The sequence below is a fragment of the Rhinoraja longicauda genome, chromosome 22 (assembly GCF_053455715.1).
Source record: "Rhinoraja longicauda isolate Sanriku21f chromosome 22, sRhiLon1.1, whole genome shotgun sequence".
In the NCBI taxonomy this organism is placed as follows: Eukaryota; Metazoa; Chordata; class Chondrichthyes; order Rajiformes; family Arhynchobatidae; genus Rhinoraja; species Rhinoraja longicauda.
The window spans coordinates 15,601,039-15,625,109 of record NC_135974.1 but is presented as its reverse complement, the minus strand read 5'-3'; the positions used below and the strand labels follow the sequence as shown (position 1 = coordinate 15,625,109).

Sequence of the window (24,071 nt, the reverse complement as noted above, 5' to 3'; positions counted from 1 at the left end):
AACGGCACCCGAGGTCAGGATTGAACCCGGGTCTCTTGCACTACGAGTGCCACACAGTCCAGGGTCAGTTTAGTGGCCAGCTTAACCTCCTCTTCAGGTCACCTCGTTGCTTTGTGTTTGCTTCTGCGTTTAATGGCCTTCCAGGCCAAAATACCCAGTAAACAGAATGCCACACCTTGCTGCAAGTTCCACTTATCCCCTGGTGACCATAACCTGCTCCACATTCCCTTCCCTGCAGTTAATTAAACACTGAGCTCCCATTGTTGTACGCAGGGAGGTTCAGAGTTCTTCCTTTTAATAATAGAAACATTCGAAAATAACCTGCTCATTCTGTTGATGCACATTCTGCAGAGAGACGTTTGTCATTTACCTTCAGTCCAGTGAACGCTGGACGCCTCTTTTCTTCCATGTAACATCTGTAAATGTGATTTTCCGTATAACTGTAACACACTTGCTTCCTGTGCAGCAACTAAACTGTTTTTTCAGAAAATTCCACTCATTTCTCAGGAGTTCAGAGCATACACGATTTTAAGCTATATAATTTTCTGCCTCATTTTTGAGGTGATATATTTCTTTCCGAAGTACAGAGCCAGCTACTGCCATGAACTGCCTATGTACCACTGAGTATTGTCGCACATAACTTGCAGAGTTTAATCTGAGCAAGTTTGAGGTCTTGTGCTTTGGGAAGGTTGAATGTATGGGAATGTAAGCAAGACCCTTAACACCACTGATGTGCAGAGGGATCTTGGAGTCCAAGTTCATAGCTCGCTGAAGGTGGCAGCACAAATATATAGGGTGGTGAAGAAGACCTTTGGCATGCTTGCCCTCATTGCTATGGGCATTGAGTATAAGAGTCAGGAAGTCGTGATGCAGCTCTATAAGACTTTGGTTAGGCCGCATTTGGTGTATTACGTGCAGTTCTGGTCACCCCATTACAGATAGGGTGTGGAGGCTCTGGAAAGGGTGCAGAGGAGTTTTACCGGAATGATGCTTGGATTACAGGGTTTCAGCTACAAGGAGAGGTTGGATAAATTTGGATTGTTTTCTCTGGAACGTTGGAGGTTGAGGGGAGACTTGATAGAAGAACATAAAATGATGAGAGGTGTAGACAAGGTAGACAGTCAGAACCTTCTTTCCAGGGTGGAAATGCCCACAATAGGTGCAAGATGAGAGGGAGAACGTTTAATGGAGATGTACAGAACAAGTTTTTTATAGAGAGTGATGGGGGCCTGGAACATATTGCCCAGAGTGGTGGTGGAGGCAGAAACGATAGTGGTGTTTAAGAGGCTTTTAGATGAGCACATGGAAGTGTGCAGGGAATGGAGGAATACGGATCATGTACAGGCAGATGGGACCAGTTTAACTTGGTGTCAGGTTCGGCATAGACATTGTGGCCCATTCCTGTGCTGTACTATTCCATGTTCAATGTCCTATTTTCTATAACTGCAAGGTTTGTGCAGCTCAACATGCCAACCCTCTCAACACTTAAGAGACTGACTGACATTTCAACGGTTATTCGGGGACAGTTTGACTGAAACATCAATGCTTAAAGAGTCAACTTCCAATGGTGCTTTATTGTCATGTCTGCAGTGCACAGTGGTATTTGTTTTGCATGGATCACACATGCATGAGTCGCCATATTTTGGCACCATTTCACAAAAAGAAAGTCCAAACTCCGGTTCACGTGCTTGATCTAGGTAAGCCCTCGGCTACTGCATGGCTTCCTCCGTCACCCTCGACCGGCTCAGCCTGTGAACTGACATCCCTCTCCTCGCCCGATCGCCTCTGCGTCTTGTGGATGCCTTCTGCAGCGGACATTGAAGGCGCTGGAGGCAATACCCTCTCCTCTCCTCTCCTACCGGGCCCATTCCTTGGCCCGTCGTCGCCAGCGGTCCCCTCCTCTTCGGATCTCCGGTCTTTGGGGCCGACCACGGCAGCTTTCGAACTCCCCCATGCAGGCAGCGGCCCACAGGGTCATTCTTCGCGGCAACGAGCCGGGCCTGTTGCTGCACATGGGCGCGGGGGGCATGCCGGGACTTTCTTTGATCTGTTCCATGGCGCATCTCGGGAACCTTCATCCACGACGGTGCATCACTGTAGGCCAAAGGGCCTGTTCCTGTGCTGTCCCGTTCTATTTTTTTATTGTATAATTTTGTTCCATGCTTCCTCCAGCAGTCTAAGTTTTGTTTCCTCCTGATCACTTAGTTCTCTGCTTAAGTATTTCCCAGATTTAAATGTGTGACACGTTGCCCTCTGGTGGTGATGTTGATACTTGCGACAGTCATCAATGGACAAGGAAACCAACGATTCAATGGTATTTTATTCTCATATGGACCTAAGTACAATTACATTTTTTTTTTGCCACCCTCTGGTAAAACCAGGATTTATATGATTTCTTTAATACAGTGACGTGCTCAAAGAATCTTCACAGGAGCATTATTAGATAAATCATGGCATTAACCTGATTAAAAAATATTGAGTGTAAAATATTGAGTATGAGAGTTAATATGAGAGGACCAGATAAAGTAAATTCACAGAGTCTTTTACCCAGAGAAGGGGAATTGAGAACCGGAGGACATAGGTTTACGGTGAGAGGGGAAAGATGTAATAGGAATCTGAGTGGCGACTTTTTCACAAAAAGATGGTGGGTGTTTGGACCGAGCTGCCGGAGGAGATAGTTGAGGCAGGTACTGTCACAACATTTAAGATACATTTGGACAGGTACATGGATAGGACAGGTTTGGAGGGATATGGGCCAAATGCAGGCAGATGGGACTTGTGTAGATGGGCATGTTGGACAGTGTGGGCTGAAGGGCCGGTTTCCACGCTGTATGGCTCTAACTCATTTCTGATCTTTCTTGAAATTATCTAAAATAGTTATATTGACTGCTCCAATTAGCAAACGAAACATTGGCATTGGAATCAGGAGACAGATAGTTGCTTCAGTCAGGACATTCCCTGGTTCTCATCACTGGAGATCAGGGGTTGAAGATCCCAGATACATTCGTAGGTCGGCGATGGTGGAACTGACAATCTTGGCGGGAATGGTTTCCATGTCCAATCGCTGATATGCTGCATATCGATGACACCCTCCGAAGGAATAGAAATAATCACCACCTTGTTGACCCTTAATCCACAAAACGTCGATCGGAGGTACGTTGTGGAGCTGCTCTGAGTTCTGCCGACGGAAGAAAAAGTTGCAGTTGGTTCATTTTCAGCCAAGGATAGAAAGGAATATCAACCATTAACCAGCCTTACCTTTAGTTTAGATAGACACAAAAAAGCTGGGGTAACTCAGCAGGTCAGACAGCATCTCTGGAGAAAAAGAATAGGTGACATTTCGGGTCGAGACCCTTCCTCAATTTAGTCTTAGTTTTAGAAATACAGCGCAGACACAGGCCCTTTGGTCCACTGAGTCTGCGCCGACCAGCGATCCCCGTACACTAGTACCATCCCATACACTAGGGACAATTTATAATTTTCACTGAAGCCAACTAACCTACAAACCTAGTATGTCTTTGGAACGTGGGAGGAAACCGGAGCACCCGGAGAAAACCCACACAGTCACAGGGAGAATATACAAACTCCATACAGACAGCACCTGTAGTCAGGATCGAAACCGGGTGTCTGGCGCTGTAAGGCAGGAACTTTACCACTGCGCCATTGTGCTGCCCTAACTGATTGCCTGTGGAGGTGTCTGAGGCTCTGGAGAACGTTTCGGGTCAGGCCCCTTCATCAGCCTGAATTGGCCTTTCTACTCACAAGCAGGAAAACAAAATAAATAATATGTGTAGGAAGGAACTGCAGATGCTGGTTTAAACTGAAGATAGACACAGAAAGCTGGAATAACTCAGCGGGTCAGGCAGCATCTCTGGAGAAAAGGAATAAGTGACGTTTCGGGTCAAGACCCTTCTTCGGTAAATAATATACTAGGAAAGCAATTATTCTTGTTTTTTTTCTCACTTCCACAGGTTGTATCAAAAACAAGAGAACATGGTATAAGGACAAAGGTGGAAGATTTAAGGTACATACACACACAATCACTATGTTTAAGAGGAATTGTAGACAGATACTTAAACAGGCAGGACACAGACTACCACAGTGGGCAAATGGGATTAGTGTAGATGGGTAAAGAGATAAGCAGTGATGCTTAAAATATTCATAAAATTATACATTTAAAACATTAAAAACACACTAATGCTAAAAGTTAGAAGAAGAATCAAAAAGTCAAAGCTAAAATAAGTAATAAATAACATGAGGGGTCCTGAACCGAAACATCACCTATGGAAGGGTCCCAACTTGAAACGTCACCTATTCAGTCTGAAGAAGGGTCCCGACCTGAAACCTCATCTATCCATGTTCTCGAGGGATGTTTCCTGACCCTCTGGGTACTACAGCACTTTGTGTCTTTTTATGGAAACCAGCATCTGCAGTGTTTCTAGTTTCTACAATAAAAAATACTTACTTACCTATCTGATGTTAGCTGGCATCTCTCATTCCTATGAATGATATTGATATATTTTCTACCATGCTAGCACACCAGACAGCCTCAGTTGCTATAGAATGGAGACACAAGGAACTGCAAATGGTGATTTACAAAAAAAGACACAATGTGCTGGAGTAACTTAGCAAGTCTGGCAACATTTCTGGACAACATGGATAGGTGACGTTCCTTCTTTGGGGAAACGGAGGTCCATGGGGAACTGGCATGAATGAGGAGATGACATCCGGAGCCCATTGAATGGCAGAGCAGGGTTGATAGGCCAAGAGTTAGGGTTAGGACTGACATCCGAAGAAGGGTCCTGACCCAAAATGTCACCTCCTAATTCATGGAGAGTTTTTTCCCAGATGCTATCAGGCAACTGAACCATCCTATCACCAACTAGAGAGCAGACCTGACTTACCATCTACCTCAGTGGAGACCCTCGGATTATCTTTAATTGAACTTTACTGGACTTTATCTTGCACTCAATGTAATTCCCTTTATCATGTATCTGTACATTGTGTAACGACTTGATTGTAATCATGTATAGTCTTTCTGCTGGCTTGAGAGCATGCAACAAAACACCTTTTCACAGGAAGGAACTGCAGGTGCTGGTTTATACCAAGGATAGATACAAAATGCTGATGTAACTCCGCGGGTCAGAGCAGCATCTCTGGAGAAAAGGATGAGGTGACCTTTCGGGTCGGAGCCCTTTCTGCAGACAGCTTTTCATTCTACCTCAGTGCAAGTAACAATAAATTAAACTAAAACTACAACTTAAAACCTATCCATGTTTTCCAGAGATGCTGCCTGACCCGCTGAGTTACTCCAGCACTTTGTGACTTTTTTCTTCAGTTGCCATGGTGCCCTGGTGCAGATGGTGCCCTGGTGCAGATGGTGACATGGTGCGCTGATGCCGTGGTGCAGATGGTGACATGGTGCCGTGGTGCCCTGGTGCCGTGGTGCCCTGGTGCAGATGGTGCCCTGGTGCAGATGGTGCCGTGGTGCAGACGGTGACGTGGTGCCCTGGTGCAGATGGCGCCGTGGTGCCCTGGTGCAGATGGTGACATGGTGCCCTGGTGCAGATGGTGCCCTGGTGCAGACAGTGACGTGGTGCCGTGGTGCAGATGGCGCCGTGGTGCCCTGGTGCAGATGGCGCCCTGGTGCAGATGGTGACGTGGTGCCCTGGTGCAGATGGTGACATGGTGCCCTGGTGCAGATGGTGCCCTGGTGCAGACGGTGACGTGGTGCCGTGGTGCCTTGGTGCAGATGGTGCCCTGGTGCAGATGGTGCCCTGGTGCAGATGGTGCCCTGGTGCAGATGGTGCCCTGGTGCCGACGGTGACGGTTGTGGCATTCTCCCTGTTTCCGAGCAGCAGAGGTGGTGCCACAGTAATTGGCACCAAGGCCCAAAGTTTGGACTGGCTGTTGGGAATTTTTTTTTAACCAAACTAATCTTTATTCGAAATCTTAAAATATATACAAACCAAAAACTGTGCAAAATTCCTCCGACATTCTCAGCGGCTGCACATATATTCACGAGGATTGAACTTAGTAGTGTTCACAGAAATATCATTGTACTCAGCACCCTTACCATTCGTGCGGCCCCCTGAGGTGATATCCCTTCCCTTGTTTGAGGGGCGTCTCCACCACTCCCTGCCCCCCAATGTCCAACAGCGGAAGGACCCTAGACTGTGGTCCTCCCCCACAGAGCCTTGGCATTGGCTGCACCGAGCTTCAGTGCGTCCCTCAGCACGTACTCCTGCAGTCTGGAGCGGGCCAGTCGGCAACATTCCCCGACGGACATCTCGCTCTGCTGGGAGGTCAACAAGGTTCGGGCAGACCAAAGAGCGTCTTTCACCGAGTTGGTGACCTTCCAGCAGCACTTAAGAGAGACACAAAAAGCTGGAGTAACTCAGTGGGACAGGCGGCATCTCTGGAGAGAAGGAAAGAGTATCGTTTCGGGTCGAGACCCTCCTTCAGTTCCTTCCTACACATTCCAGCAGCACTTGACGTCCGTCTCTGAATGTGAAAAGGTACCCCAGCAGGGACATCCCGGAACATGCGCTGGCATCGGCTCCAAGATCTGCTCCAACATTTAGTCCAGCGAGAAAAAAAATAATTAGGCAGCGGAGGTCAAAGAGGAGAAAACAATGGCGACAAATTAAACGAGTCAGGAAACGGACAAGGAATTTACAGGAGGTTACAGGGGAAAACACCTTTACACAATCAGCACAATGGGCAGTGGTAACAAACTAGCCAAATAGATTCTTAAGATGTGTATCTTAAATGGATTGGGCACAAATCCAGGAAGTTGATAGTTAACTCATACAAAGCACTGACCCATCCCATGTTGAGTATTGTTTACTGTTCTGGGCACTGTACCAAAGGGGGGATATCCTGACCTTGGAAGGAATACAAAGACGAACAAGTAAAGTTAACAAATGGAATTAGACACCTGAGTTATGAAGAAAGACTAGGGATGTTTACATTGGACCAGAGTGACTCGGGCTCAAGGTTAAAAGTGAATTGATTACAGAATCCTCATCCTTGTTTTCAAATAATTTCCGGTCCATCACAGGTACTGACCTCCCCACTAGTCGGCAATATTCCCTGATGGACAATCTCGCTTTGCTGGGAGACCAGCAAGTTTCATGCAGACCAAAGAGCATCTATCAGAAATGGCTTTCGATGGATGGATAACGTATCCTGTCCTTACCAGAGGCAGACTTCAAAGCTTTGCATTATGTTTGTATGGTCTATATTTTTGCATTAGTCATTGAGGCGCTCACTCCATCACCCCGTATCATCAAGAGACTCCTTGTTCTTGTTTATTGTTTTAGGATCTCCTGGAGACAATGGAGCACAAAAATCTAGACCGACCCTTCAGTATGATAGGAGTCAGGAAACTGGTTGAGTATAAGAGTCAGGAAGTCACGTTGCAGCTGCATAAACCTTGGGTTAGGATACATTTGGATACATTTGCGTTCAGTTCCGATTGCCCATTACGAGGAGAATGAGGAGGATTTGGAGAGGGTGCACAGGAGTTCACCCAGAATGCTGCCTGGATTACAGGGCATTACCAATAAGGAGAGTTTAGTCAGAGTCACAGAGTTATAGAGTGATACAGTGTGGAAACAGGCCCTTCGGCCCAACTCGACCACACTGGTCAACAATGTCCCAGCTTGTCCCACTTGCCTGCGCTTGGTCCATAGCCCTCCAAACCTCTCTTATCCATGTACCTGTCTAACTGTTTCTTAAATGTTGGGACAGTCCCAGCCTCAACTACCTCTTCTGGCAGCTTGTTCCATACACCCACCACCCTTTGTGTGAAAAAGGTACCCCTCAGATTCCTATTAAATCTTTTCCCCATCACCTTGAACCTATGTCCTCTGGTCCTTGATTCCCCTACTCTGGGCAAAAGACTGTGCATCTACCCGATCCATTCCTCTCATGATTTTGTATACCTCTATAAGATCTCCCCTCATCCTCCTGCACTCCATGGAATAGAGACCCAGCCTACTCAACCTCTCCCTATAGCTCATACCCTCTAGTCCTGGCAACATCCTCGTGAATCTTTTCTGAACCCTTTCAAGCTTGACAATATCTTTCCTATAACATGGTGCCCAGAACTGAACACAGTAAACTAAATGCGGTCTCAGCAACGTCCCAACTTCTATACTCAGTACTCTGACTGATGAAGGCCAAAGTGCCAAAAGCCTTTTTGACCACCTTATCTACCTGCGACTCGACCTTCAAGGAACCATGCACCTGTACTCCTAGATCCCTCTGCTCTACAACACTACCCAGAGGCCTCCCATTTAGTGTAGGTCCTGCCCTTGTTCAACATCCCAAAATGCAACACCTCAAACTTCTCTGCATTAAATTCCATCAACCATTCCTCCACCCACCTGGCCAAACGATCCAGATCCTGCTGCAATCATTCACAACCATCTTCACTATCTGCAAAACCACTAACTTTTATATCATCAGCAAACTTGCTAATCTTGCCCTGTATGTTCTCATCCAAATCATTGATGTAGATAACAAACTAATGGGCCCAGCACCGAACCCTGAGGCACACCACTAGTCACAGACATCCAGTCCGAGAAGCAACCTTCCACCATCACCCTCTGCTTCCTTCCATGGAGCCAATTTGCTATCCATTCAGCTATCTCTCCTTGGATCCCATGCGATCTAACGTACCAGAGCAGCCTACCATGCGGAACCTTGTCGAATGCCTTACTGAAGTCTATGTACACAACATCTACAGCTCTGCCCTCATGAACCTTTTTGGTCACGTCTTGTCTATTGTCTATTGTCTTCAAAAAAATCAATCAGATTTGTGAGACACGACCTCCCACGTACAAAACCATGCTGACTATCCCTAATCAGCCCTTGCCCATCCAAATGTATAACCGATCCCTCAGAATACTCTCCAGTAACTTACCAACTACAGATGTTAAGCTGTTCCCAGCATTTTCCCTGCAGCCCTTCTTGAAAAAGAGGTACAACATTTGCCACCCTTCAGTCTTCCAGCACCTCTCCTGTATTTAAGGACAACTCATAAATTTCAACCAGGGCTCCCGCCATTTCCTCTCTAGTTTCCCCACAATATCCTCGGATATGTCTGATCAGGCCCTGGAGTTTTGTCTACCTTCAAACACGACAGTACCTTCAGTACTTCTTCGACAGTAACCCTGACTGCTCTCGACACTTCCAGTGACTGCTCCAATTTCCTCCGTCCTACTGTCTTTCTCCTCAGTAAATACAGAGGAGAAATACTCATTTTGGACCTTGCCCATCTCCTGTGGCTCCACACAGAGGTGACCGCTTTGATTCCTGAGAGATCCCACTCTCTCTCTAGTTACCCTTTTCCCCCTTATGCATTTATAAAATCTTTTGGGATTGTCCTTAATGCTACCCGCCAGAGCTATCTCCTGGCCCCTTTTTGCCCTTCTGATTTCCTTTTTTAGCTTACTCCTTAGTTCCCGAAACTCCATGGATGCACTTGATCCCAGCTGTCTATACCTGTCCCATGCATCCTCTTGTTTTTGACTAACGTCTCAATTTCCCTCGTCAGCCAAGCTTCCTTACGTTTGCCTGCTTTGCCCTTCACTCTGATGCAAACGTACACATCTTGAGCTTCAGTACACTTTTAAAAACATCCCACTTGGCTGATGTTCCTTTTCCCTCTAATAACCTGTTCCAGTCAACTTGAGCGAGACCTTCTCTCATACCCTCAAAATTGGCCTTACCCCAGTGATTTTAACACATGGACCCTCTCCGACCCTACCCATAACTATCTTAAACCTAATCGAACTGTAGTCACTGGTCCCAAAAGGCTCCTCCACACACACTTCATTAACTTGCCCTTCCCGATTTCCCAATACTAGATCCAGTATTGCCTTCTCACGTGTGGGGCCCTCCACATAGATACAGTTTAGAGATACAGTGCGGAAACAGGCCCTTCAGCCCGTCGAGTCCATGCTGACCAGCAATCCCCACAAACACTATCCTACACATTAGGGACAATTTACAATTTTACAAAAGCCAATTAATCTACAAACTTGCACGTCTTTGGCGGGAAGAAACTGGATCACCAGGAGAAAACCCAGGTGGCCACAGGGAGAACGTACAAACTCCGTAAAGACAGCACCTGCAGTCAGGATAGAAACCCAGGTCTCTGGCGCTGTAAGGCAGCAACTCTACTGCTGTGCCACTGTGCCACACAAGAGGATGGACAGACTTGGATTATTTTCTCTGGAGCATCGAAGGCTAGTGGGAAGCCTGATGAATGCAGATAAAATTATATGGCATCGATAGGGTAGACAGCCAGAACCTTTATCCTCGGTGGAAATGTCAAATATTAGAGGGCATAGCTTTAAGGTGAGAGGGGCAAAGTTTAAAGGAAATGTGTGGGGCAAGTTTTTTTTCACAGAGAGGGTGGCGAATGCTTGGAACTCGCTGTCCGGGTGGTGGTGAAGGCAGATACAATAGTGGCATTTAAGAGGCCTTTACAGATGGATATGCAGGGAATGGAGGGGAAAAGAGATTAATTTAATTTGGCATCATGTTCAGTGCAGGCATTTGGGCCAAAGGGCCTGTTCCTGTGCTGTATTGTTCTAGTTCTACATTGAGTCAAGTGCGTTTAATTGTCATATGTACCGACAGTGGAACAATTAAATTCTCACTTGCAGCAGCATAACAGGGCTGTAAACATAATAAACACAGACAACATATAATATAATATGTAACAAACAAAATTATATAAGTTAGATAATAAGATAACTTAGATAATATATATTAAACAAAAAAAAACATGACTTTAATAACCACAATATTTGATCTTAGAGAGGTATATAAAATCATGAGAAGGATAGATTAGGTCGACGCACAGAATCACAGAACCAGAGTACATAGGTTTTAGGTGAAGGGGAAAAATTTAATAGGAGGGGTAACTTTTTCACGCAAAGGTAGGTGGGTGTTTGGAACGAGCTGCCGAGGTGGTAGTTGAGGCAGGGACTATCGCAACATTTAAGAAACAATTCGACAGATACATGGATAGAACGAGTTTAGAGGGATTTGGGCCAAACGCAGGCAGGTGGGACTAATGTAGATGGGACATGTTGGTCGGTGTGGATATGTTGGGCTGAAGGGCCTGTTCCCACGCTCAATGACTCTATGACAATACTAGTGCAAACATAACCTTAGTGCAACCAAAGACAGTCCAGAGAGGTTCATTCTCGACCAGCAGAAGCTCCCGGTGAGCCGTGGCCACACCGTGACCACAGGCCTGGCTCACACAGCATGGTGCTGAGAACCCACCTAGAGTCGTCCGAGGCTCATCTCCTGCTTCACCCCGAAGACCAGGAACCGGGGAAGAGACGATGGCAGCGGACGCTGGACAAAGGGCCGTTTTCAAGTTGGTGGCGGACACAGGAGTGGAGCGGTGCTGCCAGGACAATGGGCCTTAAAGGCCAAGATAAGACTAGGATAAGATAAGATAAGATAAGATAGGGTAGACAGTCAGAACATTTAGGAAAGGACAAATATTAGAGGGCATGGCTTTAAGGTGAGAAGGGCAAAGTTGGAAGGGGATGTGCGGGGCAAGCTTTTTTTCACTCAGAGGGCGGTGAACTTGCTGCCCGGGGGGGGGGGGGGGGGGGTGGGTGGTGGAGGCAGATACGATAATAGCATTCGCACCGATACTTTTAAGAACTTTGAAGCTTTGTGGGTGCCAGAAACACAGCGACTCCTTGTGTACTGTCTCGGTGAGGTCTACTACTACACTACAATAGTTGCACTTTTATACTTATCTATGATTGTGCTTATGTATAGTATGATTTTTACTGGATTGTATGCAATACTAAGAATTTCACTGTACCTGAGTACACAGGTACAAGTAATGATAAAGTGTCATCATCAAAGTTGAAGTTTGTGTCGTGTGTTGTTGGCAACTATTAGGGGATTAGTTACTTAAGGTGTAGTATATTAGGATTGGACAAGGTCCTATATAAATATTAGCCATTTATATAATTTATTTTTCTGGATTCCCTGGGGAATTTTCATATTTTGCTTGGACAGCAGTATGAATATTGATTTCTCTAACTTCAGGTAACCCTACATTCCTTCTCTCTCCGATCCCCCCTACACCTGGGCGACCTGCTAGATTCACTGTTCGTATCTCTTTGCTATCACCTCCTCCACAGCCGACAATGGACCGTTGTGGGCTCTTTGGTCATGGTGCTGGCTCTGATCTGTTATGTACCTTCTCATGTCTATAGTTTCCCTCTCCCCCCCCCCCCCCCCCGCCTGACTCTCAGTCTGAGGAAGGGTCTCGACCCGAAACATCGCCTATTCCTTTTCTCCAGAGATGCTGCTTGACCCGCTGAGTTGCTCCAGCATTTTGTGTATCTATCTTCGAGATTTATTCATCCCCTTTCTTGAACCGGAAGATATTGAAAGCAGGAAGTTTCACATTGGTAATATCACAACTCAATTAACAATAACCATCAACGCCGCAGACTGCAAACGAAACAACCTGTATAAATATTATCACCTTACCAGGTTCCTGTCAACTTTAAAAAATGACTACAGTGCAGAAAATGAAAATGTTAGATTTTAACTGGCAGTCAAGCAAGCCCCACGTCCAGTTCAGTGTTGACAGTAAGGATTATTAGTTCAGTATCGTTCGCAAACAGCCACTGAATTGTGGATACGAGGAATTGTAGATGATGGTTTACAAAAAGACACAAAGTGCTGGAGTAACTGAACGGGTCAGGCAGCATCTCTGGGGAAAAGGAATAGGTGACGTTTCGGATCGAGACCCTTCTTCAGACGGGTCTAAAGTTCTAAAGAAGGGTCTCGGCCCCAAACGTCACCTATTCTTTTCCCTCAGAGATGCTGCCTGACCCATTGAGTTACTCCAGCACTTTGTGTCTGTCTTAGATATTTAAACCGGCATCTGCAGTTCCTTCCTACACATGAATGTGTGACGCTTTGGGTCGGGACCCTTCTTGTCCACTGAATTGTATCCCATCTTCAACACTTCAATACTAGATGTAAACTATACGTTACATACCTGGATGGATTCCATTAAACTCCTGACTTTATCTTCGTCCAACACGGGCGGGAAGGGTCTGATGAGGATCCTCATGGGTACATTGTGAGTCTCCGGGATATTATCAGAGTGGATGCTCTGTATTCCGCCTGCTCGCTCCCCGCGGGGACTGTTGTTGTGCGGTGCTCCGGCGCTCTGAATGTATCTGTCTCCGTGCATGTTGCAAAGTGTGGGTGAAGTTACAAAGCGCCGGAGCAAGGCTTGAAGTTTGCTTGCGATCAGCTGGCGTGAGTACATCGTATCATTTCCAGTTCACACACACGTACATGAAACACACCCACCCACACCCACCCACACACACACCCACCCACACACACACCCACACACACACACACACACACACCCACACACACACAACAGGGACTCGTTTCCAATCGGATACCTGACCGGGAAAAATTCACCCATTTATATTTTTAACCCTCGGCGTGTAATTATGTTTCTATTAGGTGATTGCACGTCAGGTCGTGACGCACAGAGTCGCTCAAGCCATCTGGAGGACATGGACATGGCAGCTGACAGCAGACACGACCAACTCATGCGACAGGTACACTCTTACCTTTAAAAAAGCCGCCAAAGGGCACAATGTTTGTGCTGTAAACGACGAGGAAGAAGCTGGAGGATCTGGCGGAGGAAGAGGAACCAGGAGAAGGGCTGGAAGAAGCAGCTGGGAAGACGTCTGGCCAACCGGCGGGAGAAGGGGGGATGCTGGCCGGGAAGGGAGGCAGGAGAGCAAGGCTGAGAAGCAGAGGGCCGGGGGCGGGGGGGGGGGGGGGGGGAAGGAGGAGGAGGGGGGGGGGGTTGAGTGAGCTGGGAGAGGAGCAGCAGGAAGAACCTGGGCCGAGGGGCCTGGAGGATCTGCAGGGGCAGAAGCAGCGAGCGCTGGAGGTCGGCGACCCGCCTGAGGACGAAGGGTCCAGGGAGGAAAGGCTCAACGACCTTGGAGGGGGAGGAGGAGGAGGAGAGGAGTGTCGAGCCCGGAGAGGGAGAGGAGCCGGGGAGAGGCCGAGTGGCAGCGAGAGCTGGGCTGGGCCGGGCACTGGGAGCCGAGGGACCAGGACACGGCTCTGCTCGGCGGCCCCAGCCTCGAGGTGTTGAGCACCGGCTGATGGAGATGGGGCTGGAGGGCCAGCAGGAGTGGCGAGGGGCCGAAGAGCCGCAGGAAGCAGAGTCCGGCCGGAGCCTGGAGGAGCGAGGAGCGCAGGGACGGGGAGAGGTGTCGGGACGCGAGGAGCGTCGGGGGGGGGGGGGAGCCGGAGATGTGCTGATGGGAGAAGACCAGCCAAATGGGAGCAAAGTGTGGCCGCAACATTGAGCCGCAGTGCACGGCGTGCCCTCCAGTGGCAACAGTGCAATCACTCACTCAAATAATTAGTGAATCTAAATTCAAAAACAAATAACTGCCCTCCCCAATATGGAAGGTAGGTTTCTTTTGTGGCCGCCACGTTGAATAATGTTAGTTTCAGCCTTTCAGTTAAGGGTGGATCATCTCATCACTAAGGCGGTGCATAATGTACTTCCCTCTTTTGAAAGGTTCTCCTCGACGCGATGGCCGTCTTGCTTGTTGCTTGCAAACTGCGGCACCTTGGACCATACCTCCTTTAAGGACGATATCACGTGGCCAACTGCCCTGTTGCTGCGATAGTGTTCAGTTTGGACCCTGCCAGAGAGACTGGCTTTGCAGAGAAAAATGCCATAGTAAGCTTATGAGAGGTGATCTCAGAGCCATAGAGTCATACAACGTGGAAACAGGCCCTTCAGTCCAACTTCCCCATACCGACCAACATGTCCCAGTCTGAAGAAGGGTCTCGACCCGAAACGTCACCCATTCCTTCTCTCCTGAGATGCTGCCTGACCTGCTGAGTTACTCCAGCATTTTGTGAATAAATACCTTCGATTTGTACCAGCATCTGCAGTTATTGTCTTATGTCCCATCTGCACTAGTCCCACCTGCCTGCGTTTGGCCCATATCCTTCTAAACCTGTCCCATCCATGCACCAGCCTAAATGTTTCTTAAACGTTGTAATAGTACGTGCCTCAACTGTCTCCTCCAACAGCTCGTTCCATACACCTACCATGCTGTGTGTGAAAAAGTTACCCCTCAGGTTCCTATTAAATCTTTCGCCTCTCACCTTAAACCTATGTCCTCTGGTTCTCCATTCCCCAACTCTGGGCAAGATACTGTGCATTTACCTCTCACAAGGGAGCGATCTTCTGTAGATCTTCTGTAGGTGTATAAGATCATGGATAGGTTTAGAAGGAAATGTGTCGAAAGCGAGGACTAGTGTAGATGGGACATGTTGGTCAGTGTGGGTTAGTTGGGCCGATGGGCCTGTTTCCATGCTGTATTGACATTATCCCCTCCAAAACTCCCCAAAGTGCTTTACGACCAATTATGTAGTATGGCGTCTATGGGAATTGAGGCACTAATTTTTGCACAACCAACTCCTCAAAGATTAATGGGTGAACGACTTAATTTGACTTTTTTTTTCCAGTTTGTTGGTAAGTTTTAAACATCGACAAGCCAAAACTCCCCCAGCAGAACATTGGGAGCTTTCACACCCACCAGAAGGGCAGAGGAAGTCAGTGCAGCGGTAGAGTTGCTGCCTTACAGCGCTTGTAGCACCAGAGACCCGGGTTCCATCCCGACTATGGATGCTGTCTCTATGGAGTTTCTACGTTCTCCCTGTGACCGTGTGGGTTTTCTCCAAGATCTTCTGTTTTCTCCCACACTCCAAAGATGTACTGGATTTTAGGTTAATTGGCTTGGTATTAGTGTAAACTGTCCCTCGTGTATGTAGGATAGTGGTAATGTGCGAGGATTGCTGGTCGGTGCGGACTCGGTGGGCCGAAAGGCTTGGTTCCGCGCTGTATCTCTAAACTAAACTAAAAATCTCACCTAGAAGATAATAGTTTTCGTTTTAGTTTTAGTTTAGAGATACAGCATGGAAACAGGCCATTTGGCCCACTGAGACTGCACTGACCAACGACCATTCATATACCAGTTCTATCCTGCACACAAGGGACAATTTACAGAAACCAATTAGCTGACAAACCTGCACGTCTTTGGGATATGGGAGGAAACCGGAGCACCCGGAGTAAACCCACGTGGTCACAGGGAGAACATACAAACTCTGTACAGACAGCACCCGTAGACAGGATTGAACCCGGGTCTCTGTCTCTGTGAAGCAGCAACTCTACCGCTGCACCACCGTGACGCTCCTTACAATGTAATACATCCAACAATGTAGCACACTTTCAGTAATGCATTAAGAGTCCCTCATTCCTTTTTTATCCCCGCTCTTTCGCTTATACCTTGCACCTATATCATAAGACATTGAAGCAGAATTAGGCCATTCGGCTTTACATTTCATTCCTTTCTCTCCGTATCTGACACCTTTTGTCTCCGTTTCATCTCTACCCAGTGTCACCTACTCCACCCATCTGCCTTTCAAAACCTCCTTCGCCTCCTGTATCCACCTATCACTTGCCAAGCTTTGTCCTGCCTCCACCTCTATTTTCAGCTTTCTCTCCCACCTCCCACTGACCTGAAACGTCATCTCTCCATTCCCTCCGTAGAAGCTGTCTGCCCGCTGAATTTCTCCAGTACTTTTCCAGTTTTGCTCAAGATTCCAACACCTGCAGTCCCTTCTGCCTACATTAGGAATATCTACCTGGATTGTTAGCCCTTGGGGCTGGGATGGGATTTGATCCCCAAATTTCTGGCTGATAACCAGTGCTGACCGTGAAATAACATTAGAAAAAGTCAGATGACTGGTGGGCGGCACACTGGCGCAGCAGTAGAATTGCCGCCTTTCAGCGCCAGAGATCCGGGATCGATCCTGACTTTGGGTGCTGTCTCTGTGGAGTTTGTGCGTTCTCCCTGTGACCGTGTGGATTTTCTCTGGGTGCTCCAGTTTCCTCCCATATTCTAAAAACATACAGGTTTGTAGGATAATAGGCTTCCATACATTGTAAATCATCCATAGTGTGTTGAACAGTGCTAGTGAACAGGGTGATCGCTGGTCGGTATGGACTCAGTGGACCGAAGGGTCTGTTTCCATGCTGTATCTCTAAAGTCTAAAGACTCTCCACATAATCCAATAGTGAGATTCCAATCTGTTACTGATTTCATTTAACCTCCTGTTCAATATGTTAGTGAGGTCTATTCTAGGAAGTGCCATTAACCTCCTGATTTACTCCATTAAATAAACCAGCTCTCGCATTTCCCTGCTGTTGATTTTATGGTTCTAATACTGATTAAAATTGGACAGCTTCGAGGGTTCCATTTGTTTTCTTAAACCTTCTACTGGCAGCGATTTGGAACCAAACCAAGGTCAGTGAACAATCTGGGAATCAAAACGTTTGTCCTGTGCCCAGTTTTTTTCAAATAACTGACTTGTTTGGAAGGTTAAACTCACATTGTATCTGGTAGCTTTCAACACTTATCTACACAGTCACGATTCTTTTTCCACACCAGTCAATGAATTTCTGGATGGTGGAATCATGAACTAATGTCTTCAGATCTTCCTTCAGAGATGGGATGATGCTTCGTGATACAGGTCCACCATCGATTTTCCGGCAACTGGTGGTCTGGCACCTCCTTTAATCCGGACAAAATTATGAGAGCTCCTATGACCATAATAGCGGACTCACCATTCACCAACTCACTCGATTCTGACCTCAGGCGGTGTCTGTACGGAGTTTGTACGTTCTCCCTGTGACCGCGTGGTTTACCTCCGGGTGCTCCGGTCTCCTCCAACTTTTCAAAGATGTGTGGGTTTGCAGGTTAATTGGTTTCTGTAAATTGTCCCCAGTGTGTAGGATGGAACGAGGCCGCCGAGAACAAATGGGGGACCGGCAGTGGGGGGGGGGGGGTGGGGGGGGTGGGGTGGGAACCAAGAATGAAGGGGGAACCAGGGGTGTATGTAAAACAAAGCTGTACCTTGGTGCATGTGACAATAAAGTATCATTGAATCTTTGAGTGATCGCTGGTCGGCACAGACTCAGTGGGCCGAAGGGCCTGTTTCCGCGATGTGTCTCTGAAACCCAAAAACGAAAACTATGGCAACTTTAACAATGGGAAAAAGTTTTCCAGAGACACAAGAAACTGCAGGTGCTGGATTCTTGAACAACACACAAAGTGGTGGAGAAACCCAGTGGGTCAGGCAGCACCTGTGGAGGGAAATGGACAGGCGACTTTTTGAGTTTGAGAACCTTCAGAGTGAAGTCTTCATTCTTCAGACGGAAAAGGTTTTCTGCTTCAGTAAACGTAGTTCGTGCTTCCCCTGGTGCATCATTTGCTCCTTTTGCAACAAGCGAGGATTTATTTTGGACGGGTTCCTGTGTTCAGTGCTCTTGCAGGCTCGGAGAGTGCTGTTCTTGGCCAGAGTCCAGAGCTGCACAAGTTACTTTTAATGAGTGCAGTTTCGTGAACTCCACTGAAATCTGGATTAATCTTCAGGGAACACCGAACGTTCATGTCGAACAGATGTCCTGGAACCACGGAATTCTTTTCTTCCCACATATATATCATAAAGTAGAACTGGAGATTGTTTCAAGATAATGGAAATACACACGTTGCATGGCCCATGTTCCCTCATCTGAGGGGTAATTAGGGGTGATCTCATTCAGGTGGTCAAGGCGTTGGAAGGATTTGATCGTTTAATGAGAGAAAACAGATCGAGGGGGATGTGAAATGAGACATTGAGTTGCTCAGGGTTGCTGACAGGAAATACCTCTTCACAGGAACGACCATGTAAATGTGGAACCTTAAATAGGAATCAGTTACTACATGACCCCCATCTCCAATGCCATCCCCCCCCCCCCCCCTCCCCACCCCCTATGTCTACACTTTCCGCTATTCCTAGCCTTATCTCTACACACCTTACACACCCCTGTTCCTACCACTGCCTCTACATCTACCCCTATCTTTACACACTTATCGCTAGCCTGAAAACACACCCCTATTCCTCCCCTATCCTTAAACATATCCCGATCCCTACTCCTATCTCTGCACACCTATCCCTACCCTTACACGCCCTATTCTATTCCTGCGTCAACCAATGTTGCTATCGCTGTCCAGGACAGTCCTGTCCTGGTAAATTCCCCCTAGTGTGTAGGGAGTGGACGCTGGGCCAAAGGGCCTGTTTGCATGCTGTATCACTAGCAAAACAAACTGTTGCCGAATAATTTCTGAGCTGTGGACATCAAAGAAATTTAAAGGTGGCAGGATAGTTGGAGAATGGTGTGTTGGATGCAGACTTTTCTTGGGTGAAGGGTAAGGAACAGGGAAGCATAGTTTAGTTTAGAGATACAGTCTGGAGAAAGGCCCTTCAGCCCACTGAGTCCGCACCGACCAGCAATCAACCATACATTAGTTCTACCCTACACACTAGGGGGGAATTTTACAGAGGGCCAATTAACCTACTAACCTGCATGTCTTTGGAAAGTGGGAGGAAACCAGAGCATCCAGAGAAAACCCATGGGGTCACAGGGACAACATATAAACTCCATACAGACAGCACACGTAAGGGTCCCGACCCAAAACCTTGTTCTCCAGGGATGTTGCCTGGCCTGCTGAATTACTCCAGCACTTTGTTTTAGAATTCAGAGTTTAGAAATACAGCATTGAAACTCAGCAGGACTGTGGGCATTGAAACACACCTGAAACATTAACCCGTTTCTCTTCCCATAGATGCTGCCTGACCTGATGTGTGTTTCCAGCATTTTTTTGTTTGGACTATTTTTGGGCCTAGTTATCTGACATAGGGCATCATCGCCATCTAGTGAGTGAAGAGGGCGCTGTGTTAAAAATGAAGATGAAAATCAGAGACACGAGGAACTGCAGATGCTGGAATCTTGACAAAAGCACAAGGTGCTGGAGGAATTCAGTGGATCAGGCAGCATCTGTGGAGAGAAACGGACAGACAACGTTTTGGGTCGGGTCTTTCCTTCAGACTCTAAATTACTACAGCAGAATAATTGGATTTTATCGCTTTGTCAATGGGAAACACAAGGAATTGTAAACAAAATGTGTAGGAAGGAACTATAGATGCTAGTATATACCGAAGATAGACACAATATGCTGGAGTAACTCAGCGGGTCCGGCAAAATCTCTGGCGAAAAAGAATAGATGACGTTTCGAGTCGGAACCCTTCAGTGTCCGAAGAAGAGTCCCAACCCAAAATGTCACCTATTCTTTTTCTCTAGACATGCTGCCTGACCCGTTGAGTTACTCCAGCACTTTGTGCCTATCAAGGAACTGCAGATGCTGGTTTAGAATTAAAATGCAAAATGCTGGAGTAACTCAATGGGTTAGGGTGACACAGTGGTGGCACAACGGGCAGCGGTAGAGTTTCAGTCTCACAACGCCAGTGATCCGGGTTTGATCCTGACTAAGGGTGCTGCCTGTATGGAGTTTGCACGTTCTCCCTGTGACCATGTATGTTTTCTCTGGGTGCTCCAGTTTCCTCCCACATTCCAAAGACGTACAGGTTTGTAGGTTAATTAGCTTCGGTAAAAGTGTAAATTGTCCCTAGTATGTCGGATAGTACTAATATATGGGGTGATTGCTGGTCGGCACGGACTCGGCGGGCCGAAGGGCCTGTTTCCGTGCTGTATCTCTAAAGTCTAAAGGCAGTATCTCTGGAGGACATGGATAGGTGATGTCTTGGGTTGGAACCCTTCTTCAGACTTGGGGGGGGGGGGGGGGGGGGGGGTAAGAGAGCTGCAAAAAAGGAAGTGGCATTTTTTCTCTCACTCCCCTCCCTCCAGTCAGAACAAAGATAGAGTTTCCCTGGTCCTTACCTTTCACCCAACCAAGCTCCGCATCCAACACATCATTCTCCAAACATCCTGCCATCTTCAATGTGATCCACCGCCAATCACACCTTCCCCTCCCCACCCCTTTTTCATCTTCTGTAGAGACACTCCCTCTGCGACTGTTTGGTTCACTCATCCCTTCCCATCCAAACCACCCCCTCCACAGTTACCTTCCCTTGCAACCTCAGGAGGTGTAATACGTGTCCCTATACCTCCTCCCTCACCTTTTACTTTAGACTTTAGAATTTAAAGATACAGCTCGAATTCAAGCCCTTCGGCTCACTGAGTCAGCACCAACCAGCGACCACCACACACACTAACACTATCCTACACACTAGGGACAATTTACAATTTACAGACGCCAATTAACCTACAAACCTGTACGTCTTTGTAGTGTGGGACGAAACCGGAGCATCTGGAGAAAACCCATGCAGTCACAGAGAGAATGTACAAACTACTTACAGGCAGCACCCTTAGTCAGTATTGAATCGGGTCTCTGGCAGTGTAAGGCAGCAACTCTACCACCGTGCCAACCTCTATCCAGGAACCTCAGCAGGCCATCCAGGTTAGACATGCACCTCTTCTAACCTCATCTACTGCATTTAATATTCCCAATGTAGCCCCATTGTAACCCCTTATCCAATGTCCTCAGCCTAAATCAAACCCCTGGGTACACTCTTTCTGGTAGTGGAGATGGAATCCATCCTCTCCATAGCCTGTAGGTGGCAGCACTGGGTTATAATTGGTTTGGTATGGAACAATAATTGGCTTTGTTTTACAATATAGACCCCCATCAAATAGGTGACAGAGGCAAATAACACACTCTTCAATTTGCTCCTTTTCCATGACGAATTTATTCAAAAATATTGCTGTTTAGACACGCAAGGGACTCCAAATGGTGGAATCTTGAATGCTGGAGGAACTCAGTGGGTCAGGCAGAGTCCATGGAGGGAAACAAACAGAGAGTAATTCGGCTCGGGACCCTTTTTCAGAGCCTCAACCTGAAACACTGTCCAGGCAATGGAGGGATACGGAATACATGCAGGCTGAGAGATTAGTTGATTAGTTAAACTTGGCATTGTGTTCGGCGTGAACATTTGGATATTGTGAGTCTGTGCTGCACTGTTTTATGTTCTATGTTCTAGTGACAGGAGATTGGGGAACCTAGAGCAGAGAAATGGATGGGAAGGGTTGAAAATTTGTTCTGAGCCCGAATGAGGATGATGGTCTCCCTCCTTTGGATCTTTTATATATTACATTGATGCTAAGATAATGCATTCTATCAATAGTCTTTGTCCGAGCAGTTAAAATGTATCACTTAGGGAGGCACAGTGGCACAGCAGTAGAGACCAGGGTTTGATCCTGACTATGGTGCTCTCTTTATGGAGTTTGCACAATCTCCCATGACCGCGTGGGTTTTCTCTGGATGCTCCGGTTTCCTCACACTCCAAAGACATGCAGGAATTGTTGGTTAATTGGCTTTGGTAAATTATAAATTGCCCCTAGTGTGTAGGATAGTGCTGGTGTATGGAGTGATCGCTGGTCAGTGCAGAATTGGTAGGCAGATGGTCCTGTTTCCGCACTGTATCTCTGAAGTCTAAAGAGTCACCAGTCGAGGGAATCGCCACACAATGAATGAACTCGGGCCTGTACATTAAAATCTTCAGGTCATTATAAAGGACAGCTTCATTCATCTGAATTTCTGTAAGAAATACCAAATAAAGACAAGCGGCAGAGATATTTATATCATTTAATCTCCTTGAAGTTTGGCAAAGAGGTTTGGTACAATTGTGCTTTCTACAGTTGTGTGTTCAAATTCTGTTTTCTTTATAAAGAATAAAATAGTATGGAAAATTCCCGAAACTGTGTACATCTTGTACACAATGAAGTGTACAATAAAAACCCAGTGCAAGTATAAATTGATGCAGCAGAATATACATTTTTGCTTTATATACAAAATTATTTTCTCTAAATCTAAGTATAATGCTAGCTATTTGTGTTATTTAAAGATTACAGGGACAGGAAGGAATGAGGGAACAGAGAGAGGGAGAGGAGAGAAACAGTGGGAATTTCACGGAGAGGGAGAGGGAGAGGGAGAGGGAGAGGGAGAGGGAGAGGGGGATGGAGAGGGAGAGGGAGAGGGAGAGGGAGAGGGAGAGGGAGAGGGAGAGGGAGAGGGAGAGGGAGAGGGAGAGGGAGAGGGAGAGGGAGAGGGAGAGGGAGAAGGAAAGGGGACAGTGACCAAAGAAGAAAGACAGAGAGAGGTGGGAGACCAACGAAGAAAGGGAGAGAAAGAGAGAGAGGGGGGAGAGAAAGGAAGGAGGGAGAAGAAAGAAGAGTAAGAGAGAATGGATAAAATGTGGAGCGGTAGATAATAGATAATAGAAAGTGAAGGGGGGAAAGGAGAGAATGAGGAGGGTAGGATCAGAGAAAGAAAGAATGGGGATAGAGGGATGGCCGTGAAAAAGAGACAGAGAATGGAAAGGGAAAATTATGGGGGGGGGGGGGTGGAGAAGGAGAAAGACAGAAAGAGAAAAGAGGGTGGGGAGAGAGAGAAGAGCAAGAAGCAAGAAGAAAGGAGAGAGGACATTCATGACAACACCCGAATCGTACTCAGAATTCTAGACTGAATGCTATTATTTGCGATCATATATTTTAAATAGTTTTTGAGATTATAATCTATAAAATGATTGGTGGTTGTTACATACAACAGGAGATAGGAAAATATCCTTTAATGCAGGGTCTGTGACCGGCTGCTGTTAATGTGTTAACCAGCATTGATCATGGGTTATGGTTTACTCAGCAATTTGTTACAGTTGCTGATTATTGGATGATTTTTCATTATCACAATTTATGAATCATAATTTCACGATCATAAAAGGGGAAGTGTAGCTGTATTGACTCCCTCGACCCCACCATCTGTATTTCAATTCCTTCCAGAATGGGCGTGCCTTCAGATATTGGGCAAGTTTCTGAGGCCTTGTGATGTAGGCCCGTGTGGGGAAAATCCTGTCTTTTCCAGAACATTCCAGGTTTTGCTGTGAGGGCCCAGTGTTTGCTAATGAGGAATGGGGTTGATCAATGGGGTGGCATGGGGTGGCATGGGCCAAACTATCCTCCCTCCATGGAAAAGCAGGAATTAGGT

At 46.9% G+C, this 24,071-nt stretch overlaps 2 protein-coding genes across 3 annotated transcripts in view; one reads left to right on the top strand and one right to left on the bottom strand.

Moving 5' to 3' along the window:
* The window catches only part of LOC144604424 (uncharacterized), a 267,429-nt gene that overhangs the window by 117,809 nt on the left and 125,549 nt on the right, over positions 1-24,071 (top strand). The window contains exons 3-4 of one of the 2 annotated variants that reach the window (XR_013548720.1): positions 3,972-4,024; positions 13,552-13,820. Coding sequence is in view for 1 of the 2 variants with exons in the window: in XM_078418818.1 (XP_078274944.1) it covers positions 12,573-12,651; positions 13,552-13,649 (177 nt within the window). In the remaining variant the exon portion in view is untranslated. Of the gene's footprint in view, positions 1-3,971; positions 4,025-12,501; positions 12,652-13,551; positions 13,821-24,071 lie in introns of those variants that run through there. The other variant, XM_078418818.1, reaches the window with a different exon arrangement.
* Positions 1,419-13,342, bottom strand: srxn1 (sulfiredoxin 1 homolog (S. cerevisiae)). Its single transcript, XM_078418817.1, has 2 exons — positions 13,067-13,342; positions 1,419-3,178 (listed from the first exon to the last, which is right to left on the bottom strand). The coding sequence occupies exons 1-2, from the start codon at positions 13,340-13,342 to the stop codon at positions 2,969-2,971; spliced, it is 486 nt and encodes a 161-aa protein (XP_078274943.1). The 3' UTR covers positions 1,419-2,968.

Coding starts and splice junctions, on each gene's coding strand:
- srxn1 (XM_078418817.1), bottom strand. CDS start 13,342: ATGTACTCACGCCAGCTGATCGCAAGCAAACTTCAAGCCTTGCTCCGG. Junction 3,179..13,066: donor GTTTAATGGAATCCATCCAG/GTATGTAACGTA, acceptor TTCCGTCGGCAG/AACTCAGAGCAGCTCCACAA.